The sequence below is a fragment of the Vidua chalybeata genome, chromosome 5 (assembly GCF_026979565.1).
Source record: "Vidua chalybeata isolate OUT-0048 chromosome 5, bVidCha1 merged haplotype, whole genome shotgun sequence".
Taxonomy (NCBI): domain Eukaryota; kingdom Metazoa; phylum Chordata; class Aves; order Passeriformes; family Viduidae; genus Vidua; species Vidua chalybeata.
This window is the reverse complement of record NC_071534.1, coordinates 34226356-34251081: the sequence shown is the minus strand read 5'-3', so window position 1 is coordinate 34251081 and position 24726 is coordinate 34226356. Positions and strand designations below refer to the sequence as shown.

The 24726-nt window shown below is 36.8% G+C and overlaps 1 protein-coding gene across 4 annotated transcripts in view; it reads left to right on the top strand.

The window, feature by feature from the left end:
• The window catches only part of SYT1 (synaptotagmin 1), a 341927-nt gene that overhangs the window by 243963 nt on the left and 73238 nt on the right, over positions 1-24726 (top strand). For 3 of the 4 annotated variants that reach the window (XM_053942708.1, XM_053942706.1, XM_053942707.1), the window contains 4 exons: positions 1192-1376; positions 13732-13854; positions 17098-17265; positions 20493-20660. In XM_053942708.1, coding sequence (XP_053798683.1) covers positions 1192-1376; positions 13732-13854; positions 17098-17265; positions 20493-20660 — 644 coding nt within the window. The remainder of the gene's footprint in view (positions 1-1191; positions 1377-13731; positions 13855-17097; positions 17266-20492; positions 20661-24726) is intronic. The other variant, XM_053942709.1, reaches the window with a different exon arrangement.

The following is a 24726-nucleotide window of genomic DNA, read 5'->3' as shown; positions in this document are numbered from 1 at the left end:
AAGGAAGGTGTAGATGCTCTGTGATCTTCCTGAACTGGTAATTTGTAGTGGAAGTTCCAGTGACTAGGCTTTGCACTCCTCTTAGCTCCTTTAGGCAATTCATTTTCTCTATTTATACTGTCCATTCCCTTTTGTGATTCACTGACATCAACATGTCAAATTTGATTCACTTTTTGGCTTTGCTCTGTAGCTCTGTATCATCTTAGAGACCTGTAGGTAATGTACTGAGTATCTTGCAGACCAACTGAGTGCATTTCAAGATTTTTAGAAAATGACAGTTCACAAGATTTAAAATTTTGTCAGGTGTTCTGCTTAAATGTGGGAATCAGTAGTCATTAAAGCTGATTTGGGTGAAGATAATTGCCTTCTGGAGTACTTGTGTTTAAGTGTCATCTTAATTGCTTTTTTCCAAAAATTTTGATCTTTAACAAGGACATTTTATGCTAGTAAGTGTTCTCTTATTTATTCATGCTTCAGCCATGTCCTGCAGCCTGAACTTAATGAAAAAATGTAACACAATCTTCTGTTTATAGGAGAGTATAGGTGAGAATACAGCTGTGTGCTGAAACTTTGCTAGTGTTAAGGGCATGATGCCAGATAGGGCAAATGCCCGTGGATTGGACAGCCCTCTATCCTTGGTCAGTCTTCACTGGTGACCTTGACCTGCAGCTATTGCAAGGAATCTGCGAATTTGTCAAGTGCAGCAGTGGGCAGAGGAAAAGGGCTGTCATTAGAACTGACTGCTTAGATCAGACACCATTCCAGAAAAGGGAAATTTCCAGTCAGTTCCACCCGATTCAGCCACAATGCCAGGTGGGTTGGGGAGATGATTAAAGAAAGAAACAAGTAATTGCTTAAATGTGCCGAGCATTTTACAGATTGCACAGTGTAAATATTTTGGATATACTCTTTTCAGATGATTGATGAATCAAAATAGCTGCAGGTGAGTTTGATATGTGTCACCAGGCTTGTATATAGATAGATGTGTTAAATTTGCTTTGTATGGACAAATGCTCAGTTGGGAGAAATATATAAATGATGACAGGATATTTTAGAAAGGATCTGAGGTATTTCTGCAAGGCATTTTCATTGAAAAAGGCTTAGCTGTGAGAGAAATGTGCTTGTTTCTAAATTTAACCCTACTAACAGTTTACCACCTTCTTTTTGTGTGTGTGTCTTTTTCTCTTCTAGTGCCACCTTGGGCCTTAATAGCCATAGCCATAGTTGCAGTCCTATTAATCCTCACCTGCTGCTTTTGTCTCTGTAAGAAATGCTTATTCAAAAAGAAGAACAAGAAGAAGGGAAAGGAGAAGGGGGGGAAGAATGCTATTAACATGAAAGATGTTAAAGATTTAGGGAAAAGCATGAAAGACCAGGTAAAGTACCTCTCTGTTTCTTGAACTTTTGGGTTGCATTTGAAGGTTTCTCTTTGATGTGTCTAGAAAAAGCTGTGCTCGTTGTCTCAGTAGTGGCTCTGTGAAGAGTGGACTGATTGAGCATCTTCTCAGTGGTATCACAAGGGATGAACCTGGGTGTGGCATCACTGTTGAAGCAGCCAGCCAATTTCCCTGTTCTGCTAAAAACACATGAGCAGGCATATGGTGACTCATCCTTAAGGGGCGGGTTTATCAAGAGTATCCTGCTTGCTTCAAAAATGGAGTAGCTGGGTGTGATTTTCACTGTACTTTTTTTCGAGACCAGTGTTTATGTATCTTTATCTATCTTACTAGCAGTATTTCTGAGATTATATGATAAAGAAAAGTAGTTGTGAACTCTAGATTTCTTTTTACACAAAAGTTCAGCTGAGAATGAAACAATAGTATAGAGGCAAAAATGAGAGTCAGAAGCAAGGGGAAATAATGAAAAAGGAAAACCACAGGGGCATTCAATACAGTGATGTTTGGAGAATTCATTTTGTTCTAGAGAGAAGATTAAAGATAACAGGCCATACTTGGAGCTGTAAGTCAACTGAGTAACTTGGAGAAGTTTAATATAATACCCTTCGAGAGGAGCATAGTTTTCATAAGGGCAGAAAAGCTTGTCCTTCAGAACTACTTGGTGGAAGTGAAGCAGAGGTCACAGGGCTTAATACTAAGGGTCACAAACTCAACTAATACCTTCCTGAGAAAAAACAAAGCTTTTTATTCATGGGATTTTAGTACTGCTCTTCCTGGAGCAAACTGTTAGGAATAAGCAGCAGAATGAGGAAATAAACATGAAGTATCTATTTGTCCTCAAAGCTCAGAGATTTCCTAAGCTAAGAAGACAAAGGGCTAGATTTTTCAAAAAGGAAGGACTAAAGAAATTTAGAGAATTGCTTTGCAAACCCTCATAAGTAGAAGCAAATAACTTTAAAGATATTGCATAGTCAAGTCTGTGTTCCCAAGACTCCTGGGGAAGTTGAGCTAGAGCAGCACAAGAGTGATTACCCAGTCAAAAAGAGAGAATAAAAGCATGTTCAGGATTAATGAGATGATTTCACAAGTTGGGATCTAGCATGGAAGAAAGCTGAGCTGAAGGCAGGTTGATCAGAAATACAAGTCAGAGCTGGAAACCCAAGAACTAGGGCCAGCTGGTCAGGGACAAGATCCCAGAAAAGAATCTTAAAGCATGGTAGCTTAAGAGGCAGATGGCCCAGTCCAGAAAAGTGGTGAAATGCCACTGCTCAGTGATGGACCAGCCAGCTCATCAGCCAGTCTTTAGAGTCCTGGAACAGGTTAGCATGCTTTTCCAGGCACATAGGATGTAGAAGGGGAAGAGCAAGATCAGGAAGTGAGGTGAGGGTGAGGAAGCCTTACAAGTCTGATGACCAGCTGCTATAGATCACATGAGAGGAGTCAGAAAGGAGCACAGATAAGGGGAGGAAAATAATGGATAAGTGTAGAGTTATCCAAGCTATTTCCAGTTTCAGTTTCAGAGACAAGAGGACAAAGAGCAATTGCTGGAGACCTTTACATCCCCATTGCAAGTGGAGTACTTTAGATACTGCACTAGTGCACATTTCAACCTTGGTTCCTCCTGGAGATACAGTGCTTTGTGTGCTACACTGGTGTACTGGAGTGTGTAGCACCAACACAAGACAAATTCACACCTGAGAAAAACATCCTCAGTACACAAAATCACTAATGTAGATGGAGATATTCCAAGGTTAGACAGATTAGTGAGACTGAGCTCAAGAAACATCAGAGCAGAAATTTTGAGTTCTCCTTTGAAGAAGATATTATGCTGCTGGTTTTTTTCTCCATATGATGAATATGAAACAAACTCCTTCTCTTAAAGCACTTTGATTTAGCATTCATCCCTGTATTTGATTTATAGACTTTGTTCTGAGGTATTAATATTAAGAAATTGTGAGATATTTCCCCTTCAATGTATAGAAGGCTTATCCTAGGCTACTGTAAACTAGCTCTCCCATTGAACCCAGAATAATTTGGAAGAACTGCTTTGATTATGCTGATGGAAAATTTTCTGGAGAACTTTGTTATGTCCTGCTAATGATAACAAACCTAATACTTTGTCATAGGATAAAAAATGTGCAATTTGTTTATTGATATTTATGTTGAATTTGTTCCATATTTTGTAAGGCCTTTGTTGTATTTACAATGTATTATTAAGCGTTTTTAATTATATTCATTAGGACCTGGATAAATGACCATGGATTCTTGGAAAATAAGTATTTGAAATGCAAAACTACATTATTTTATTAATATTGAGCTCCATTTGTATCTTTTTAATGGGAAAATTTGATAAAAAGCTAAATCCTGCATCTTTTGTCTACAAAAAGAGCTCAAACTTTGAAATGTTGCACAGATAGGTATTTTAAGATGATTCCATTCAAAATACTTGGTATAGTTATTTAAACCTACATTTGCCTGTATTTTTGGGATTTAACTAGCATGTTTTGTTTTGCACAGTTAAACCTAAGGAGGGTAGATTCACAGTTGATGTAAATGTCAGACCTTTAATAAGTAGATTACCAACGCTTCAGCTATCTCTCCTCACTGTCTGGGATTTCAAACCCAGGCTGAAAGGTTCTTAAATTAGCACCTTAAATTCATTTCTAGCAGTCTGACAGTGTACAGATTTTTAAGTCCTTGGCATTCAGTAACTTTTGCCAACTTGATTCCTAATGCAACATTTTGGCTGTCATATTTTTGTGTATGATATGGTTTTTATTCTAACAGTTAATCTTGACTTACCAGTGCAGGTTTTAATATACCTAGCTGAATTCAAGGCAATGCTAAATGTAGTGTACTTCAGTTAAGAGAATTGAAGCATTTTAGAGGCTCTGGCATAAAACAGAAAGGGGAATAATAAGAATGCCTTTTAGAGCTTCAAAGAAGCAAATTGTTAAAAAAAGTAATTGAAGAGTAAGATGTAAATCTAATGCCATTATAAAGGGCAACATATAGTACTAATGTTTTCAAAAACTGAAAAACCTACTTCAGTCATTGTTAGGCCTGAGCCTGCAAGTGGTAATTACTTCTGCCTTCAGCTAAAAATGATAATAGCAGTTGCTAGTCACGTGGCATCTTGCAGGATCGTAGTTCCCTAGGCATATGAAGCTGGAAGAGAGTGCCATTTGGTAAACTGAAAGCTACAGCTCCTGGAAATAATTTTTTTTATCTTCGTCTGGATTTTTTTTTTGTTGAGGAGAACTTCTGAACTACTTTTATTCTTGCCTATCTATGCCAAATCATTCTAGAGCCATGTAACTTGGCATAGTTGAAGATCCTTTTGAAATAGAGTCACAGTCAGCTCAAAAGTCACACACTGATAGCTAGATATTACAGAAAGGGGAATAAATTTTTTGTCTCTTTTAGAATATTTCTGCTTCAGAATATCCACTTCCCTAAACACAATTCAAAAGAGAAATTGTATTTATATGAAGATTATCAAAAGATGTAGCTGAAGTGGAATGGGAGATGAGTTGAAGATAAGTTTAGGTTTTCAGTATTGAGACCCATTTCCATTGCAGATAAGGCTTACTTTTTCAAGTTGAGTATACAGCTCTACCAAAGGCCACTGGGAGGATTAGATTCCTTCTAGGGAAGGCAGAATTGTTAATGAGTGTACACCTGTAAAAAAGGTCATTTCTCCATGTTTTCTACTAATGTTTGTGTGTGGATGTTTTAATTTTTATTTCTTCCTCCTATGTCCTCCTTGTCAATGTTGTGTCTCATGACTGTTCTGGATTGTCACTTGCGGTAGGTTTATTTTGCTATTTGGACGCACCTAGTCTTAAGCTCTCATGCATAGTCTCCTGACAGCTCTGTCTCCTTAGCAGAGATGGACATGTAGTAGCTTTGATACACACATCAAGAGGCTGAACTAAATTGATTGGGTATTTTTTGGTTGGATATATATTTGGGGAAGCTGGAGGAGGGCAGAAGAAGAGAGGTTGTCATTCTTTCTATAGTTAAAATATTAAGTCAAACTGTACCAGAAAGCTCAAGTTTAAAATTGATGGACACATAAAAATAACTTGCTATTTATATTGCCTTTTTGTATAAATGTCACTATATCAAAAGTAGACAGAAGCAATACGTATTTTTAATATCTTAGTTTCTAAGTGTTGCTAAATTGACTGCTACCTCATGAAACTTGCTGTGGGCTCTCACATCATCTCAGTACAGTGCTCAGGCATTAAATTCTTAGTGTTCCATATCAAAGTTTCTTAAGTGGTCTTAGTACAGATTTCTGTTGGTGCAACCTAGTGACAACTGGCACTAGTCTTTTTGTGAGATTTTCCCATCATGGTTTTCATCTTCCTAACTTTCAATCTCTACAAATGCCCCTGGTGGCTCCCAGTACTTTTTTCTTTGAGGGGGCAAAAAAAAAAAGGCCCTGAAGACTGTTTCAGAGATGGTGTAATAGCTTCAGATTTATTATGTCTGGATTTAATGTATTGGTACAGCAAAATTCTTGATTAAGCTCAGCCTTGGGCTAAGAAAAGGAATAAATGAAATCATTCATGAACAGCACCACTGAGAACTTACTAAGTTTAGCCCTATTACTTGGAGAATAATTGTTGTGGTCTGAACATTTTATGAGGTCACAAAGCATTTGTAGAAAAGGAGATTTAATAATTCTATCAGGCTAAAACACTGTAACTAGTAAAGAATTTTTTTGCTTACAATGTGTGTGTTAGGTGAAACAGGAGATTTGGTATTAGATGTATGTACTAGAGCCTGGAGTATGGGTAGTATATTCTTGGCTCTGCTACTGACTTACTGTGTCCTTCAGTCAGCCACTTGACTTCTCTGTACATTTGTTTTTCCTTTACATAGGTCTTCCTTTTACATTGGGGTTATGTACTAACTTAATCAGAATATTCTGATTAATGTTCCTCTCTGAATAGCAGGTGTAGTAAAGTGACATGACAGTGAGAGCTGCAATTGCACCCAGCCGAACTTCAACATACGATGTTTTTTTTAGACTGATTCACCTTACGATTCTAGCTGTTGATCATCCAACACCCTTGCCTTCATGCAGATAAAATACTGAAGGAACAAGATATTTAGTGTTAGGTGCCCTGAAATATTCCAAAGTAGAGTGCATTGACCTGGCAGCATGAAGACAGTAGCCCACATGAAGTCAGGATAATCCACACTGACAACTAGAGAGCCTGGATTTCATTTGAAACAACTGAAGCCTTTATTACCAGAAAAAAATCCAAGAGGATTTTTCTGAGGGACAGGAGCTCTGTTGCTGGCAGTGGTCTTTTCTTCTGCAATATTTGGTTACATGCTTGTTTGTTTTCCCAGTTGAGTGCCTAGAGAATAGTGAGGTGTTTATTCCACAGTGCTACCTATCTTGATGTTAGCATGCCAGTTCCCATTTGTTGTCATCTTCCACCCATGGTGGTGTGAATGCTCACTGTGGCTTATCCACAATGCAGTGAGACATCCTAATTCACACTCAGAAAGATGATGTGCTGCAGAGCCACTACAGTGGAGAGGGTTAGTCAAAAATACTGGAGATGAGTCTTCAGAGAAAACAAGCCCAGTAAGTTTACTGTGGCAGTCAAAATGGATTAACTGAGTACTGTTTGTACATTCATTCAATCTCAGCCTTGACCAGTTGTCCTGCTTTTTCACCTGCCTCAAAGACAACTATGCAGTGTGCATAAAACTTCCTGAAAAATGTGCATAACATGTTTATGAAGATAAAATGTTATAGATGCGTGTTTGTGTTCTGCAAGTAGGTTTTCTGTAAAACTCTTTTGGAATTTAGATTTATATTAGACTTCAGAAGCCTGAAAATATGGAAGCAATAGCTGTGAGACACAAGACTGGGCTTATTTGCATTCCTGTATCTTCCTCTCAGTCACTTCCAAGAAAAGATAGGACCCTGCTTTGCATGTTTCCTGAGTTTGTTTTCCTCCTTTGTTAAGCTATTTTTTCCTGTAAAGTAATTAATTTGTTACTTCTATTTTAACCTACTGTACTGTTAGGGGGACATGAAGATGCAGATCCTACTAATTCTTTTACATGTCTTGTTTTCTGTATTGAAGGTCTTACCACTGGAAGCTTCCATTTTCAGGGATGTTTTTTGCATTTTCTTGATTAACAGACCAAATTTAAGTTCTTTATTCAAGACCAGAGTCTGCAAGTTCCTAATGAGTGGCATTTAGGAAGTATGCAATTAGTCCTTAAATTAAATGACTTGAATCACACTCCCAAGACATTTACCTATATCCATAGACTGTATGGAGAGCTAGACTCCTACACTATGTCTGAAATTAGTGGGTATACATAATCTACAAGAACAGCAGTTCATATTAATGAGGTGTATGTTTTTAAAAAATTAAAACAAAAACTAAATATTTGGGAATATCTAATAATTTTCTTTTTAAGCAAGGGTATTTACTCTTTACAAATTGATAAATAGTGAATATGAATAGCAAACAGCCTTCAAACATGAGAATATCAGATACTTCCTTTTTAGAAGATGGTCAGATGATTATCTTAATCTCTTTTTATGGAACTAAGCCAGTAGAACAGGTCTATGCCAACCCTTTCTCCATAGATCAAAGTGGCACTCAGTAAATCGTGTCTAGGTATATTTAAGTTAATTTTCGGTATCAAATACACATAGTCCTAATTATGTAGTATGACAGATTTTCCAAACACAAATAAATGTAGTACTCTGAGTGGTCCTTCCAGGTCAAGGAGCCAGATCTGTCCCAAAGCATGCTTCCATCTGGCTCATTGCCATTCATTTGGGGAGGATGAAGAACAATTGATGGAGCAGCATGCACTGGCCAAGCAGCCTGAAGCTGCCTCCCACTCACAGCCTGCTGCTCAGTGCAGGCGAGCGCTGCCTGCCATATGGCAGGTGGGGCAGAGCACAGCAGCGTGCATGCTTGCAGGAGTGCCTGCTACTTTTAGTTCACACACATGGGCCCTGCTTTCAAAGCAGACCCTGACCCATGGGATGAACTTCCAAAATAGGCTCCCAGATCTGAGATCAGCTTCATCTTTTTTCAGCCTATAAACACTGGCTATAGGGGTTTATAAAACATCAAAAAAAGATTGATTTGTGAGCTTAACAGCTCCAACTTAAATGAATGTATTCATATTTTACACTGAACACCTGCAGCATTTTCTGTATTTTTCTGTTGCACCAGATTAAGTTGGTATTTTAGTACCCAAACTACTCAGCAAATGCTTAAGCTGAACATGATAACCTCATGTCATAGAGCTCCTAAAGAAAGAAAACCTTTTCAATACCCAACGAAGACCATTTAAAAGCTGGATAACGAGCAAGGGAGTAATCAAGCAAGTCAAGACATGGCATGCTGAACCCAGCAGGGTTTTTCTTATTGTGTGCATCAGTGTGGCCCACTGCTGGCATGTGAGGCCAACTTTCTTACAGCAGTAATGGCAAACTAGATTTCACAATGACCAAAGCCTGGCGCAGCAGGCCTGGAAACCCAGGCACAACATGCTCTTTAAATTAATTCATGGAGAGAAAGCAGATGCTGAATGAATGAAATGTTGCCTTTCCTTCTGAGGGACTGTGATAGGGAACATGTTACTATTGCAGGCTTGTCTGCTTTGTTATAGGGAACCAGATGGGAACTTTTAAAGGCTTTTGTTTTCCCTTGGGATAAAAATTGGCCAGATCAGAATTATGGTGTTCTTGAATGAGGAAGATAATGATGAGATGTGTACCACCATTAGTGGAAAAGCAGTCATTTCTAGTGGAGTAAAAATTGCCTTTCCAATAAATTCATTGTTGGACACAGCACAGAACATTTTTGCTACAAAATCTTCCTGTTTTCTTCTTTCAGCTCACCAGCATTGCACAAGCCTGAGGACTGGGCATCATTCAAACATTAAAACAATATTCCCTTCACCATTCCAAAAGAAATGATGGAGGGGCAGGTGGAGATGGAAATCAGTACAGCAGCATGCACCATGCAGCAAACAAACTTACAGGCTGCTGTCAGTGTTTTGTTTTGCTTCCCAATGTCTCTCCTTCTTGCTTAATGGTAACTTGTTTCCTTAAAAGTGAGTCTGTAGGCCACCCCATAAACAGAAGGAACCTTAAAAGTTCTGTTAACGAAAGCATTTCTTTATATACAAAAGTGAAAGACACTTTGCTTTTTAAATGGTTTGCAACATAAACTGGTCATTAACAAGAAAGACGTGACTCAGTCATGATTGTGGCCTCTGCCTCTCAGTACAGAGGCAAGCAAGTAAACTTGCTCCCCCAGCAGCTTTGTTACAGGAGTCTCCTACCACTTTGCTGTCCTGAAGCTTCTGCACATGTGAAATCTGGAGGCAGTCAGCAGAGCAACTGCCCTTGCAGACTATGTCATTTTCTACACATACTTTGGGGAGCGATTAAAGTAAAGTTGTTTAAAGCCCCAGAATCTCTTTTGTGGTTCATGGTTGATAGTAGTGGGGCAAGCCTAGTGACAAGGTGCAGGGCTTTTGGTGGAGCTGAGCTGAAAGCAAGGGATGTTTGCAGTGTCAGGATGCAGTATCACCAGAGAGAGGATTTTGTCAGCTAGGGGAATGGGAGGGAGAAAAAAGCCAGGAAGTATAAAAACCCGCTACAGAGTGTGGAGTTTCAAAAGAATTGAAAATCAGGCATTTTCTTTAACAACTCAGGAGAAAAGAGGAGGCTGCAAAACCACTTGTAATAACATTATGGAAGTGAAGATGCAACCAGCAGATTGAACAGTGGATCTCAAATTGCTGTAATTTAGCTCTTTTTGTTGTAAGATCCACTGCAGAGTAGTGGTTCTGATTTCAGTAGACACAGATGTATCACCTTGAAATGTTTGTACTGGATTAACACTTAGTACATTCCTACACCTGCTTACATACAAGCCTATTTTTCAGATATTTATACACATTTGAGAGGAAGTAGATGTTTTACTGTTGTATGTTTCTGTATATGTAATGCAGAAATAAAGAAACTGTTTGAGTAAAAATCATGGTCCTCTCAAATTAGAAAAGATAAATTCAGTCTCCATCACAATGCAATTATGCATTTCCATGTTGCTTATTTCAAAGAAAAAAGCATTTAAAATGTCATCAAGTTAAAGAAAATGTTAGAGAGGGCAGGGTTTACATTCCTCTGCATCCAAATCCAGTCTTTCTGGTTACAGTTTATCGGTTGCAAAAGCTTGATGAAAAGCTTGCTTATAACTAAAAATGTTTTATTTTTTATAAAACAAATAAAATGTAGATGCTTATTTTAATTGATTGTAGCAGTGCAACAGTAAGATTCAATACAGTGTGATGCAGTATGCTATACATTGAAGGTTGTAGTATATTCCATTAAATATTGATCTTTTAGAGAATCTCAATACAAAATTAAAATCCCTGTGGGGTGTTTCAAGTACTTTGAAACAAACCAATTCTTCTTCCTCTTTGGAATTCAGCAGCTAAATCAAACATGAGAAACTTCAGTGCTTCTTTTGACTCAGCTTCTTCCTGAAGCATCAGCCTCTAGTTTAAAAGCAAATTTGTCTCTTAACAGTAAAAACTATTATTTACAGGCTGCTGTAGAAATAATAATTTATCCTTTTTTTCCTCCCCCCAGTGCCACAAACTTGTCCATATCCAAACACCATTTCTTTCTCAGTGTTTTTTCTTAGTGGTTCGGTGTTTCTGAGTCAAGGTCAAGAAGAATCATGTAGCTCCTCAGCTGATGTCAATAATGTACCTTGTTTTCCATCTCTCATGGAAATAGCTTTCACCTTTCCAGTAGCCTTCTCATAACCTGTGGAGACAAGTTTCCTAACCCTACAGTGTTTCCTGCCTGTACTTCAAAACGCCCTTGCAAGAGAGATGTTAACTTCCCATTATATTTTCTGTGGTCACAGTAAGAATTTTTTCACATTGAGCTACCCACAGCTCTGTCATCTGGACTGAACAGCCTTGCAGAAGAGAATGTAGTTTTTCTAGAGAAAGTATGGAAACTATTGCCTTGATGGACTACAATTCCTCTGACTTGGAAATTAGCGTATAATGTTCTTTTTGCCTTCTCACTTTTCTCCCTGGGGAATGGCCATAGGATATTTCCTCTCAAAGAAAATCCAGGTCAAAAGTAGATGGAAAAGCAGAAAGTCCAGCACTTGTCCCAGAAACAATAATATACTGGAGCTGTATATCACACTTTTATCATGGAGTCCTCTTTTAGGACCATCCTGGGATGATTCAGAGCAGTTCCAGACTCAGATAAACCTGGTTGCTTCAGATAGATTGAGTCACATCTTTTTTTATGACCACAAAACATTAAGCTTATTTTTATTATCAAAACCAAGAATGTTTGGCATAATCATATCACTCTATATCCTGACAATCCGATGTATAGTCTGCCAGAGAGCCTATCAGTTTTCAAGTGTCACACTTGTTGTTGTACCAACAAAAATGTTGTGCTACAGTCAAGGAACTTACTAAGAGCTCAGTGATAAAATGTCTCAAACCAAATTTCATTTCAGGCAGTTCAGCCCTTCCAAATAGAAATGATTAGTTTAAAAAATATTATTCTTCCAGTCTCACAAGTGATTCTGTCCATCACTGACCTTTCCCCCCAGTCTCATCCAGGTACAATGTAATTTATGTTTCTAGTAGATAGTCCATCATTCACTAACATTCAGATATTTATATTTACATGAGACCCAGCTCCTCAGCTCGCAAAAATCAAAGCTGTTGGACTGGTTTCATTTGAGCTATGCCAACAGAATTTCTAGCTAATTTCAAAAGCAGAGAAATAATTGCTTAGCATCATGCAGTTTTGAGTCTGACCTTTTTTATTTAGATCTGGCATCTGGAGAAGAACATTTTCTACTTCAGAGATGAATCTTCCTTCTTTCCAAACCCACACAACTGTTGCATGGCCCTCACTGTATTAAAGGCTGAGTGAGAATTTTAATGCTTTCATGTTTCTTCTTTCCCTGACCACTGTCAGCTGTGTATATAGCTACTCTCTAGCCTTGCTACCTTTTCAGAGAGCTCCAGCAGCAACCTATTGTTAAGAAATGCTGTAAGTTTCCTACAACACAAAAAAACACAATTGCAGAAAAATTACATTGCAACAAAGAATACATCTTATTCTGGCACTTTGTCTGTCTGTGCAAACAGAAGCTTCATATAGAAAGAACCTTCATTCAGATAGTGCTCTTACAGACAAGTACTCTGTTTACTGTAACATGCAAATAATTCTGGATGAATGCTCAGTATTGATTCTTTATTTTCACATTCTCAACTTTATTTTCACATTTTCCACAATTTTTCACTATTTGCCTCATCACTTTTGTCTTATTTTTCATTTCTTATCCAGGAGAGGATCTGCTAGAATAAGATCTACATAGTTAATTATGGTTCATGTGGTTTAATAATTGTATGATTTACCTTTTACACAGCGAAAATGCTTCTGCTTTCTGGTACAGGAAAAAAATTATATCATTTAGTATTTTAATTATGTATAAAATCTAAGATAACTGCTGTGTCCTTTAAAAAATAGGTTATATGCAATTGACAAAGCTTGCAAGCAGTACTGCATTTCTTTATTTTTGTGTTTCTTTCTAAGCAAACTAAAATCAACTTGCAGTCAATTTGGTTCAGCCAAGCTTTATTGCAAGAATGAATAAAAAGGAAATTGGTCTCGGGAGGGAGGGAAAAGGAGGAACATGCATTTGCTAATGGCATGGTGGAAACTTTGCTTACATATTCATTCTAAAAAACATGAAAAATGTTTGGCATATGATTGTAGAAAGAGCTCATCCACAGCACATGCTCTTTATCACAGTAGTCCTACAGAAATGTGTTGCCAAATGCAAACAATGCACAGCATGTATAACCAGGTTTGACATTGCCAAGATTCTTAAGTTGAATGAATGCGTGACTTGGCTTACTTAATAGCATGTTTGCCTCCTTGTGCCTCTTTAAGAGCCAGTCTGAGCCCAGAAGAACTATTTTTTCATGTTGAGATGATATTTTGTTTCTACTTGCAGGTTTTTTAGCAATCCTTGCTTGTTATAGTCCAAGGAGCTTTCTTCCTTCTTCCATTGCTTGCTTGCTGATTTATAACATCTTATTGAGCAACTCAGAAAGTAGAGATATATATATATGAAAACTGCATATTTGAATTTCTGCTGTTTTGCTTGCTTTTAATGGCTCTAAAATAGATTTGAGGATTGTGTCTATTTTAAACTGCTACTTAACATTTTGCCTCATTTATGAATATTACATTTCTTCTTTCTAGGCTCTTAAGGATGATGATGCTGAGACTGGGCTGACTGATGGGGAAGAGAAGGAAGAAGCCAAAGAAGTTGAGAAGCTAGGGAAAATACAATATTCTTTGGATTATGACTTCCAGAATAATCAGGTTCGAAACAACCAACCTGTAATATTTTGTTTCTGTGTGTGCAAGTGGAAAATGAAGTAATACATTTAGTTAAAGTAGATATTTCCAAAATCCTTACTACGTGCATGGAGGAAAGGGAGAAAATAAGACAGAAAATTCATTACAGAGGTACTACTAATTTGGTATTGAATGCACTTAGACTTTGTATTACACCTTTAATCAAAAACTGAATATCCTGTTTTATCTAATGATTATTAATAACTTAAATTAAGGCATCACCAACCAATGTCAATCCACATATCCACATAAATTATGGAGTTTGCATGCAGTCACTATAATGTAGCTTCAGCCTTCAACTATTTAAAATGTAAGCAAACACAAATGGGATGAAAAATAGAGGGACCTAAAGGTAAGTTGATTCACTGGGTCTTCTAGAAGGTTGGTAAGATTGCTTTCTCTCACTTCATCAAGCGTGCACTTTGCTGTAATAACTAGCTGCATTGGGTTCTTTTGCTCTCCATGAAAGTACATTTCCCAAAATTCCAGTTTGGAATAAAAGTTCAAATAAAAAGGTCTGTACCCCAAAAAAAAAGGAAGGTTGGACAAGAATTTAAGGACTGATACTCCTTCAATACTCTGCTCTGAGGCTAGTAAGACTAAACTTTGGCATACTTACCAAGTTTTCAGAATTAATAGACACTATAATGTGTAGACCTAGAATTGACCACTTAACAGGTCTAGCCACATGCTGAACTAGCTTGTATTTTATTCCCCTCCCTGGCCTCTTTTACCAGGCATCAGTTTTGTCAATTAAACCAATTCACAGCCTCACATTAAAATTCACTATGCTTAATTTTGCAAGCACACCAACTCATCTGAGTTCTTCACTTCTACTGTGTATCTTTTAGTAAACTTGAGAACACATATCCTGCATTTAATTTTTTGACGATTTCAGTCAAAATCACATAATTCTTTCCTGTTTAGGTAAAGAAATGACTACTGAAGGTAAATCCCCAATAATTCCTATTCATCACCTGAACTGCCTTCCATATGTACTTGTGATAAATTCCACATTCATATTCTTTATTTGATGCTGTTCATAGAGCGTGGTACTCTTACTTGTTGCAAGGCTAAGACAATAAGAGAAATTAAGATAAATCTCTCTATTAGCAGGAAGGTATTTATACACAGCTATGACCTGCATAATAAATAGTATTTGCCTGTATTTTCAACAATCTTCTGACTACCGGTCTTTGTTTTACAATGTAAGAGCTAAAAAGAGTTCTGAAGCCTTTCTGAAGCCTTTAACTGTTGCTAAAGGAGCTTTTCCTCAACTCCCAGAGCAAATTGTCTGACCATGTGATAAGTCACACTGATCCTCCTTGAAATCAGTATGAAATCAGTATGAAGTGTAGACTCTTCAGAAGCAGAAGATTTAATGAGGGGGAAAGGAAAAGCTGCAAATGTGTTCTGAATAATGGATTTCAGTTTTCTTTCTTAGAGTATGAAAACAAATTTTCTGTGTGAATCTTATTAAAGGGTATGTTGATTTTATGAGCCATATTTTACAAAGGAAAATAGGATGGAAGAACCACAAATCTGTAAGTCTGTATTGTCTTTAATTAAGATAATAAATTACTGAGTTGTGGATTTCTATTTTGTTTTGCTGCTCTAAACTATGTAGCAGCCTAAAATTTGTCAAAGGATAGATGATGTAAAAGAGTAGGAGAGAGGATTCAGTTATGTTAGTATAATGCAATGGCATAAAACTACAGTTCCAAAATTTTATTAATATATTGCAAAGGGTTAAGAATACAAGGTGACCAATGAACTCTCCAGAGCACTGTGCCTCAGTTTTAGAGAAAGAAATTGTAAAAGGGAATTGAATTGCTTTTCCACTCTGTTAACTAAAAATCATAGACTTGTTTTTCAGTCTTTGATGTGAAAAACTTGGTGTAGATCCTGAGCCTATTCATGTATTTGTGAACTGTTATGCATCTAGAATAAAAATGAGACACAAAAGAAGCATTTCATACAGTAAAAGGAAAATGTTTCATGGAACTTAAGAGTCCTATCAGTGGGAAAGCATGCAGGCCATACTGTGAATTTAAAACTGTCCAACTTTTAAGTCCAACTTTGAGGAGTCTCTTAGAAGCCAGAAGTTTCTTTCACAGATTAACTAAATTGTTCTATATTCCAGTTGATAGAGTTCCTGTTTCCAATTTTAAACAATTCACCCATGAGAGAAGCAAATATATTGTGATTGAAGCACTACTTTAGAAGAAAATATTCTCAGATTTCATTCCCAATTTCTAATATCTTCAGAATTACTTTGAAGAAAGACTTCAATGTTTCCTTTAGTTTTGTATCTATGAAACAACATTAAAAGTATTTTCTTTTTCTCAGCTGCATTATGCTGATGAGGCCTCATGCAGTCAGGGGTCTCTAGATTATATGACATAACATGACATAACATAACATACCATAGCATAAGCCTTCATTTATAACACAAAAAACAGCCAAGACATTTACAAGTTCCATCTATGCTTCAGTCTTATATTTGAAGTGTATAAGAGATTTAAAAATACAATTTTTTCTGTTTTGCAATGAAATTACAAATTGTTATTGGCATTTAGTTACCAAAGGTTCATTTTCATGAGATATTTTTTGAAAATTCTGTCCTTAGTTTACTGCCTGGGCCCATTCATGTACATAGCAAGAGAACGTAAATATAAGGAAGACTGCAAGATTCATTTGTTTTCAGTAAAGCTCTGCTGAGAATTTGCATTTGATTTTAATCACCTTTGCTGTTTGGTTGGGGGAAGGTTACGTGTTGGGGGTTTAGAATACAAATTTTGTAGTCAAAATTAGACATTCTTGATTGTTTAATAATGTGATTTCTATTCATGGTGCTCAGCATAGAAAAATAATGCACAAGAGGAGAGAGCAATTGAAAGTTACTTGATTGCAGTCTTTACAAGGATGAAGTCTGTATTTAGCTGTAATCAGCTGCCCTTTGAAAACCTCTTTTCTGCTTTAAAACAGCCATTGTACAGTCTGCATCTGTCATAATTGGTTTTCTAAAGTCAATAGTGTTGCTTCATTTGCCTTCCTTAAAGGGGAGTGGGGGATGGCAGGGAGAAGTGAGGGAAGTGTAGCTTCTCCTAGACCAGAAATAGAGTCTGCATATACGTTCCTCTGTTACAGTATTTTTATAGATATCGATTTGAAATTTAATTCTGCTGTTTTTTCCTCTCTTTTCAGCTTCTGGTTGGGATTATTCAAGCAGCTGAGCTGCCTGCATTAGATATGGGTGGTACATCAGATCCCTATGTGAAAGTCTTCCTGCTGCCTGATAAGAAGAAGAAATATGAGACAAAAGTCCACAGAAAGACCCTTAACCCTGTTTTCAATGAGCAATTTACATTCAAGGTAGTTTTTTTATAATTATTGATACTTCTTAATTTAACCACTTTGTATCTCATGCTTGGCTATGAAGTTAGATGTCTTAGTTGATAACTGCAGCAAAAAGATTGTTCATGTTGTAGAAAGCCATGATACTCAATCTTGCTGTATAATACAGGGTCAGATAGGTTTAAAAGGCACGGTTTGGTTTTAGGCACTTTGATTATCCTTATAGATGATAATCGGATCCATATTTTATGGCTGGATAAAATGTACAAGAAATTCAGAAAACAGTGACCCTTTGACAAATGTGATGTAAATTTCACTAGACGAATGTTTTCTTTAAATATCTGATCCGTGAAATTCAGGATAACATTTCCTGGAATATATATTAAAACTCAAGGGAAGTAAATGGGTGAAGGACAATATGGCAGATTAATCTTGCTAGACTTTGTCATAGCAGTTCTTTGCCATGCTACTTTATATATGAAAAGAGATCCTTTCTCAGGTTTAATAAAATATGAATTAAATAAATGTAGGTAAGCCTTACATTACAGTATTTACATCGTTCCAATAATATCTATTAATAGTGTTTTTCTAAAACTATGACCAAATTTAAACCCCAGTTAAATAGAATAAAGGAATACTGTACAGCATGTTTCACAGGGCTTGTCCTTATATACATTCCTCTGCTGTTACTTCAGGCCTTTCTCTTTGTGCCCAATTTTATAATTGGGCACAAAGCTACAGATTGAGAACTGGAACAGTGAAAGACTCAGGCTATGAAATCATTCAATAAGAAAGATATCCCTGTGGGCCACAACTACTACTGCATATATAAGCTTATTTTTTCCTTGAAGATGTTCATAAAAGTAATCTTTTGTGGGGAGTTATTTCTTTCTTGAGCTTTCCTAAGAGAGTATTTAAAAGAAAACAGAGTTCTAAATTACATATTCCCGTGCAGCTCACAAAAGCAAAGAAAGAACAAATAATGCTGTCATCTAAGATGAAGACGCAAGTTATAAATCAGATCAGCCACTTCTGGACTATAATGTCCACTTGTTGTAAGTCACATCTTCAATATTTAAATTTTATGCTCCAGAAGATAGTTTGTTTTCCATGCCAGACCTGACAGAGTGCTTAGGTGCATCTCAATATGGTACTGATCATCCCCTGTGGTCTGTGGTCTGTACTTGAGATAAAACCAGCAGAGCGTGCCAGGTACTGTCATTGTTCTGAGGACTCCAGTGACCATTTAACTGGAACTGCAACTATAATAACTTCTGTGGGAACTGTTGACAGTGTCTCATTTACTTGTGCAGAGCTTTGCTCCTGTGACCCACTTCAGGTGGTGCACAGTTTCTGTTGGCATCCTTCCCATCTCTCTGGCAGTGCTGCCCACCAGGCAGCCCAGGCCTGTGCTGTTGCCTTCTCACAGGGCACAGCTGCCTGCCTTCCTCCCAAAATACAGCTAATGGGAATGAGTTGACTTGTGTTTCTGCTGTATTGCATCTTGAGCCCTGAACCTTAGTCCTTCCCTTTTTTATTTCTTTTGCCTAGACATCCATGGTGCAAGTGTTTGTCAGATGGCAGCTGTCTAAATTGTATACTCACACTGCAATGCCAAAAGGAGCTGAGAAATCCTAGCTGCACTACACCAGCCTGGCAGAGAGAGGTGTTCCTCCTCAGATCCCAAGTGGGAACAGGGTTCATGTCTAGAGGAGTGATACGTCTGTGCCAGAAAAAAACTCCTGTATACGTGTCCTTTTACCAAGATCTCACTTGCTTTAAGTCAAGAGACCGATCATGTCTGAGCAGAGAGCAGGGAGAGGGAGCAACCCTTCATGAGAGCTGAGGCCATCCTTGATAGTCCAGAGCAAAGCTGGAGACTGAGGCTCCATTAGAAGTAATAAATTAAGAAAACATTTAGAAAGGGAGGTAGCTAAAATGAGCTTTAGTGAGGTCAAGTACAGAAAAATAAATGATGAATGTAGTCTTTGTATTCCAAATGACTAGGATCCATTAAGTGGTATTATAAACTAACAGAGAAATAAACTTTAGAACATTTTTCTCCTCCTGTTTTCCAGGCTGTGTAAAAATAAAACTAACATTTTTCCTTTCACATACCTTTGCCCTTTCTAGAAGCTACAGATAATTTAGAGAATGAAAAATAGATTTCGCTGTAATATTTACTAAGATACACAACCATGTACCACTGAAACTATTTGACTTGATAATAGAAGCTAGATCTGGTTCTCAACTTGATAAGCTTATTTTAAATGTTATATAAGATGTTATGTAAAGAGAAAATTACTACTTATTAGTAAGTATTTTAATAAGTGGAAGCTGAACAGTAACAAAAGACAACAGTCGTAGGGTTTAAGCAGACAAGAACATAGAGGTTAACAAGGCCAATGGTAATGCCACGCTTTCACTTTCTAATTAATAAAGAAGTATTTACTGAATCCCATGGAAATCATTTATACTTGCAGGATATATTCAGATTGCCGCACAAGTGTTCATATAAATCCAAAAAATTCCTAAATCAGACCTTTTCAGACAGCCACTCAGGTGCAGCTTACCTGAACTGCATGTCTCCATCCTAATATTAAAAATGTGACTTGTAAACATCCAAACCACAGCATCTGTCTGAACTACATGAGAACAACTGGAGAATTAGTCAGAACTTGGCCTTCTGCCACCACAATTTCTAGTTACACATTGTGACTTAAAAAGCACCTTAGTGTCTAATATGTGAAAGGTGTAGCATTGAAAAATATGCCTTGGTAAGTAATAGGTATTGGTACTGTAAGAGACATATCCAGTGTCTAATTACTTTGTTTCATATATAGTAAGCCAGTTCTGTTTTTTTCTTGAGTCTGGGAGCTAGCCATCTCTGAGTGATGGCAGGTGATTTATTGAGTAGAAAACACCAATGTGTGAAAAGTTCATGTGTCTTCAGTGCAAGTAATTTGGCTTCTTGTTTTGGTTTCATCACCCACAAAATGATTTGAAGTAGAATGAGAAAAACCTGGGAGTGATGAGTGAGCTGCCACATTGTTCTATTGAGTGCCAGAGCCTTGTCTCAAGAAATACTGCATCTAGTAACTCTGAAACAAATACACCTCATAATTTTCTCTGCAGTTCAATTTACCTGAGATGACAGCTGATAAACCAAAGAAATAGATTTGCATTGTAGTGGACCAATCTTTATTGTCTCAGACGCAGAGTTTGTCATTTCCTTGTCTTTGCAGGTGCCATACTCTGAGCTGGGTGGAAAAACTTTAGTGATGGCAGTTTATGACTTTGATCGTTTCTCCAAACATGATATCATTGGGGAATATAAAGTTGCAATGAACACAGTGGACTTCGGTCATGTCACTGAGGAGTGGAGGGACTTGCAAAGTGCAGAGAAAGAAGAGGTAAGAAAAATCAGACTTTTTTTTTCCTCCCAAAACACTTTTAACTTCACCTAGAGAAACAGACAAACTAGCAATATTTGTTTTTGCCGAGACAGCTCCCATCTGTTGACAGCATTTCTCAGATTTACTTTTCCTGATAAATTTTTGATAGGCATCTTTTCCAATACTCATTGAATGCGACATTCGCCTCTGTTAATTCAATCAATCTTTTTGATACTTTATGCAACATATTAAAAATGTTTTCATGAGTTTGACATGTTCTTGAATTGGTGCATTTTGGGGACATAGAATTTGCATTTGATTATAAGTGATGTGTGCTTAGGTTTCTTGGTGGCTCTCAGGGGTTTGCATCTCAAGACATTTTATTGTGCATGATGATAATGGTAGGGCTTCACTGAAATAGCTTACAGTTTTATTGAACTGCTATCCAATAATATCTTTCGATTAGAATTATGAATTTTACAAAAACCTTGGAATGTCATCTTACTCAAATATTTATCACCTTTTTTATTTTCCTCTCATTGTCAACATCACTTGGATCAATTATTTATTAGGTATAGTGCTACATATACACAAGACACTTCTTGGAAATATTTCATCAGATTGTGGATCCTGTGAGCTTGTTCATACTGATACATCCAACTTTTTGCTTATTGTAAGACTATTTTGTCCTCATTTTTACATTATTTTTTCTTTTGTTTGATAGATAGTACTTGCCCACTCAGAGTGCATAGCATGCTTTAATTCTCTGGTGGGAGAAAAAGTAATCATGAGTCTGAGTTTCTCATTGTCTAATTCAGCTGATAAAGTGCTTTGGATTCAAATCTTAGTTTCTATAATTAAAGGGACAATCTCTGAATGAAATCTTTCCTTCTCCCAAGTGATGTAAACCTGAGTATTGATTTAGACTAAAAGTGGTGAAAACAGCATCAAATGCAGAGCCATGCAGCCTTCTCAGGTTATCAGAAATTGTAGATTTCAGTCTTCTTTTTTGAGTGTTTGTTTTAAAGACTGTATTGGCTTTTTTTAACTGCTTATTGATTTGAAAGCCACTGCTACATTGAGACTGTTCTGCATGGCATTGTTTCTTAGTAGCAATATTTGCAGGGCTCTCTTTCTGCAGGTGACATCAGTGCCCTGCTATATGGGGCATTTTTCTTCTACTCTTAGAGTTAAATATGCAAATGAAAAAAAGAGATAAAGGAAGTTTTTTGTTCAAGGGCCCTGTTCTTTTAAGTGTCTAGCATACTAGAAAGCTAAAAATGTGAAATTGGAGTGTGTTAATCCTTCCAAATTTTATTAAGTAACAAATATTATTCATATTACTTACTTTTATTACACTACTTTGTGTGATTTTAAAGTGTTTCATGCTTTTCTGTTTCAAAATACATAAAATAAGCCAAACTATGCAAAAAGGAATTGTCACTTTGCCTTTGTAGTATAACTTTAGTCTTTTAGAATATAAACAATGATATCCCTATATGCAGTTTACAGATAACATGCTACAGATTAGTGTGGGGTTTCATCTGCCTTATTACATAGAAAGTTGCTTCTTAAGTGTTCTAGCTAACATCCACAGTAAGACCTGATGCAGCCACTTGGTTGCTTTCATAAAATTCATACCCTGCTAATACAATATGATTAAAACCTTGCTTGAAACAGATATTGAGTGTGTGAGCTACTTCCAGAAATGCATTCTGAGTTGGAAAATACTATTTATTAAAACAGAAGGAGATAATTAAAACAAATAATTCCAGAAGTATTTGGATATTAGAAGAGTATTGCAAGAGCTTTGAATAGTTTACTGTAGAGATGAAATCTAGGTTGCTCTCACCTTTCTTCAAATTTCAGGTACTGTTTATGCAGAAAAAATACTGTTATTTTTATTCTTTTTTGATGGAACCTTTTTTAAATTGCCACTTTTTGAAGTGGCCATTTATAAGGAGCTAGGCAATATGCTGATATGAAAAACTATGCTTACACCAACTCCTTAAATATTTTTTCATACTATAGGAGGTCTCGTGTTTTATTTTTGCATCTCAGTGCTCAAGCATGCAAGGTATCCAGTCAATATGGAAAAATATCACAACTTGAGGTATATGGAGACATTTTAATCTTAATTTTCTATATACTATGTGTATCTGGTTCGTAACAGCTCATAAGCTCACTGTACAAATAAAAAGTGATCCTACAAAAACCACTTACTCATTAGACAAGTGTATTTAATCCAAACTCAATTCTGGTCTATTATGGAACCTCTACTTCTGTCATATATACGTTGAGCCAGATTCAAATAATTGCTTTGCCCAATTTGGAAGAGAAATCTGTACCAAGAAGCAGGAGAGGTGTGTCATATATACATTGAGCCAGATTCAAATAATTGCTTCACCCAATTTGGAAGAGAAATCTCTACCAAGAAGCAGAAGTTTGGGCATTGTGTTTCACATGAAATGTCACGCATATTCCATATTTGATTCAAGTACCTTACCATCTTTGATATTCCAGTCCCCGCATCACAGAAAACATTCCAAGCAAATTCTAGTGTATTTTAAGTGGTAATAAATAGGGATGGGAGAGATCATATCTGCATAAAGGGGTTGTCATCTGACCCAGCAGATGTTGCAGAATTCACAGCAGATACAGCTGCAACCAAGAAGTACCCTGGTTTCAGAATTAGCAAAGACAGCACTGTGTATATGAAGGCTAACATGATTTACCTCCATCAGATGTGTAGCAGTAGACACATGTTTGTCTTTTGATAGTGATCATGAACATGATATGGTGGTCTGGCTTACTAAAACAACAAATTAAAACCTGAGCAACTGGATTTCATCCAAAAATCTATGACTAATGTAATTCTATTGCTAACAAAATATCTTTTGCTGACTATTACACATATTATAATTGTGTAATGAATTTGTCCTTGAAAAGCACATCTGCATGAGCTTTGCAGTATTCGAAGAATGACAGGCTTTATTTTCTTTCTTGCCCTTACAACACTTAGGCAAGTTTGTCAGTTCTCAGCAACCTAGTGCTAACTACAATTCTAAATATGAAATTAAGTATAAGTTTGAAATTAAGTATAAGTTGCCAAAGTGTCCTTAATGTTTTAATTATGACCCCTAGACAAGATGTATACCAAAGTGAATCAGTGGCAGTTGTCACTAGTCACTTTAAAAGAACTATCTAGGTGGCATCAGTCAAAGTGAATATAAAAATCTCAGTTTATGTCAAATTCAGTTGATGCACATCACAGAATTACAACTTAATTACCACTTCAATCATAGGGGGCAAAACAATTTTAGAAGCAGTTACTCTTCTTTTTGCTCATAAAGCTCCACTGTACATTCTGTCCTTTTTTTTAATGGGCTTAGAATTGAAGATGGAGGATGAAGGTTCAATGAAATAATGTAAGCTCTATCTCTCACAGCCTAGTCATTTGAATGGTGTCTCTCTGATACTGCATTCTCTTCTGGGAAAGGTCTTATTAATATATTTATGTTGGTGAAGTACTTTGAAGGTACAAGCCTTTGTATAAGCGTTTGTTATGACTGTGAGATGGCTTTGGGAATGTGAAATGACTGCTAAATATTGAGGAGGCTGCTACTAATGAGCTGCATACCTTGAATCTTTTTTTCTGCTTTTAGAACTGCTGTCCCTGTGTCTACTAGTCCTTCAGTCTCATTTGACTGAGTGTGGGAGGGAGGAGTGGTAGATACTGAAAGGTTATTCACTTTTACCAAGTCTGACATATAATGGTTTGGGTACAGAGTGTTAAAAAGCAGATCACAAGAGTTTACTCCTTTCTGTCATCTACCAGATGTAATTGCTATTAACTTTATCTGAGTACACACTGCACCCAATATCTGTTATCACTCCAGTACAGAAGACCAGACAGACCTCTTCTTTGCTCACAGCAGTGTGAATCATAGTGAGAGTCATCTTCTGAATATTTCAGCTGGTTTCCCTCCAGACATTTTGTTATATTGGCACTTAAATTGAAAACTGTTTGTAGCAAACATGCCAAGAAATTTTAGGGAATATAAGGAAGAGCAGAAACAATTCT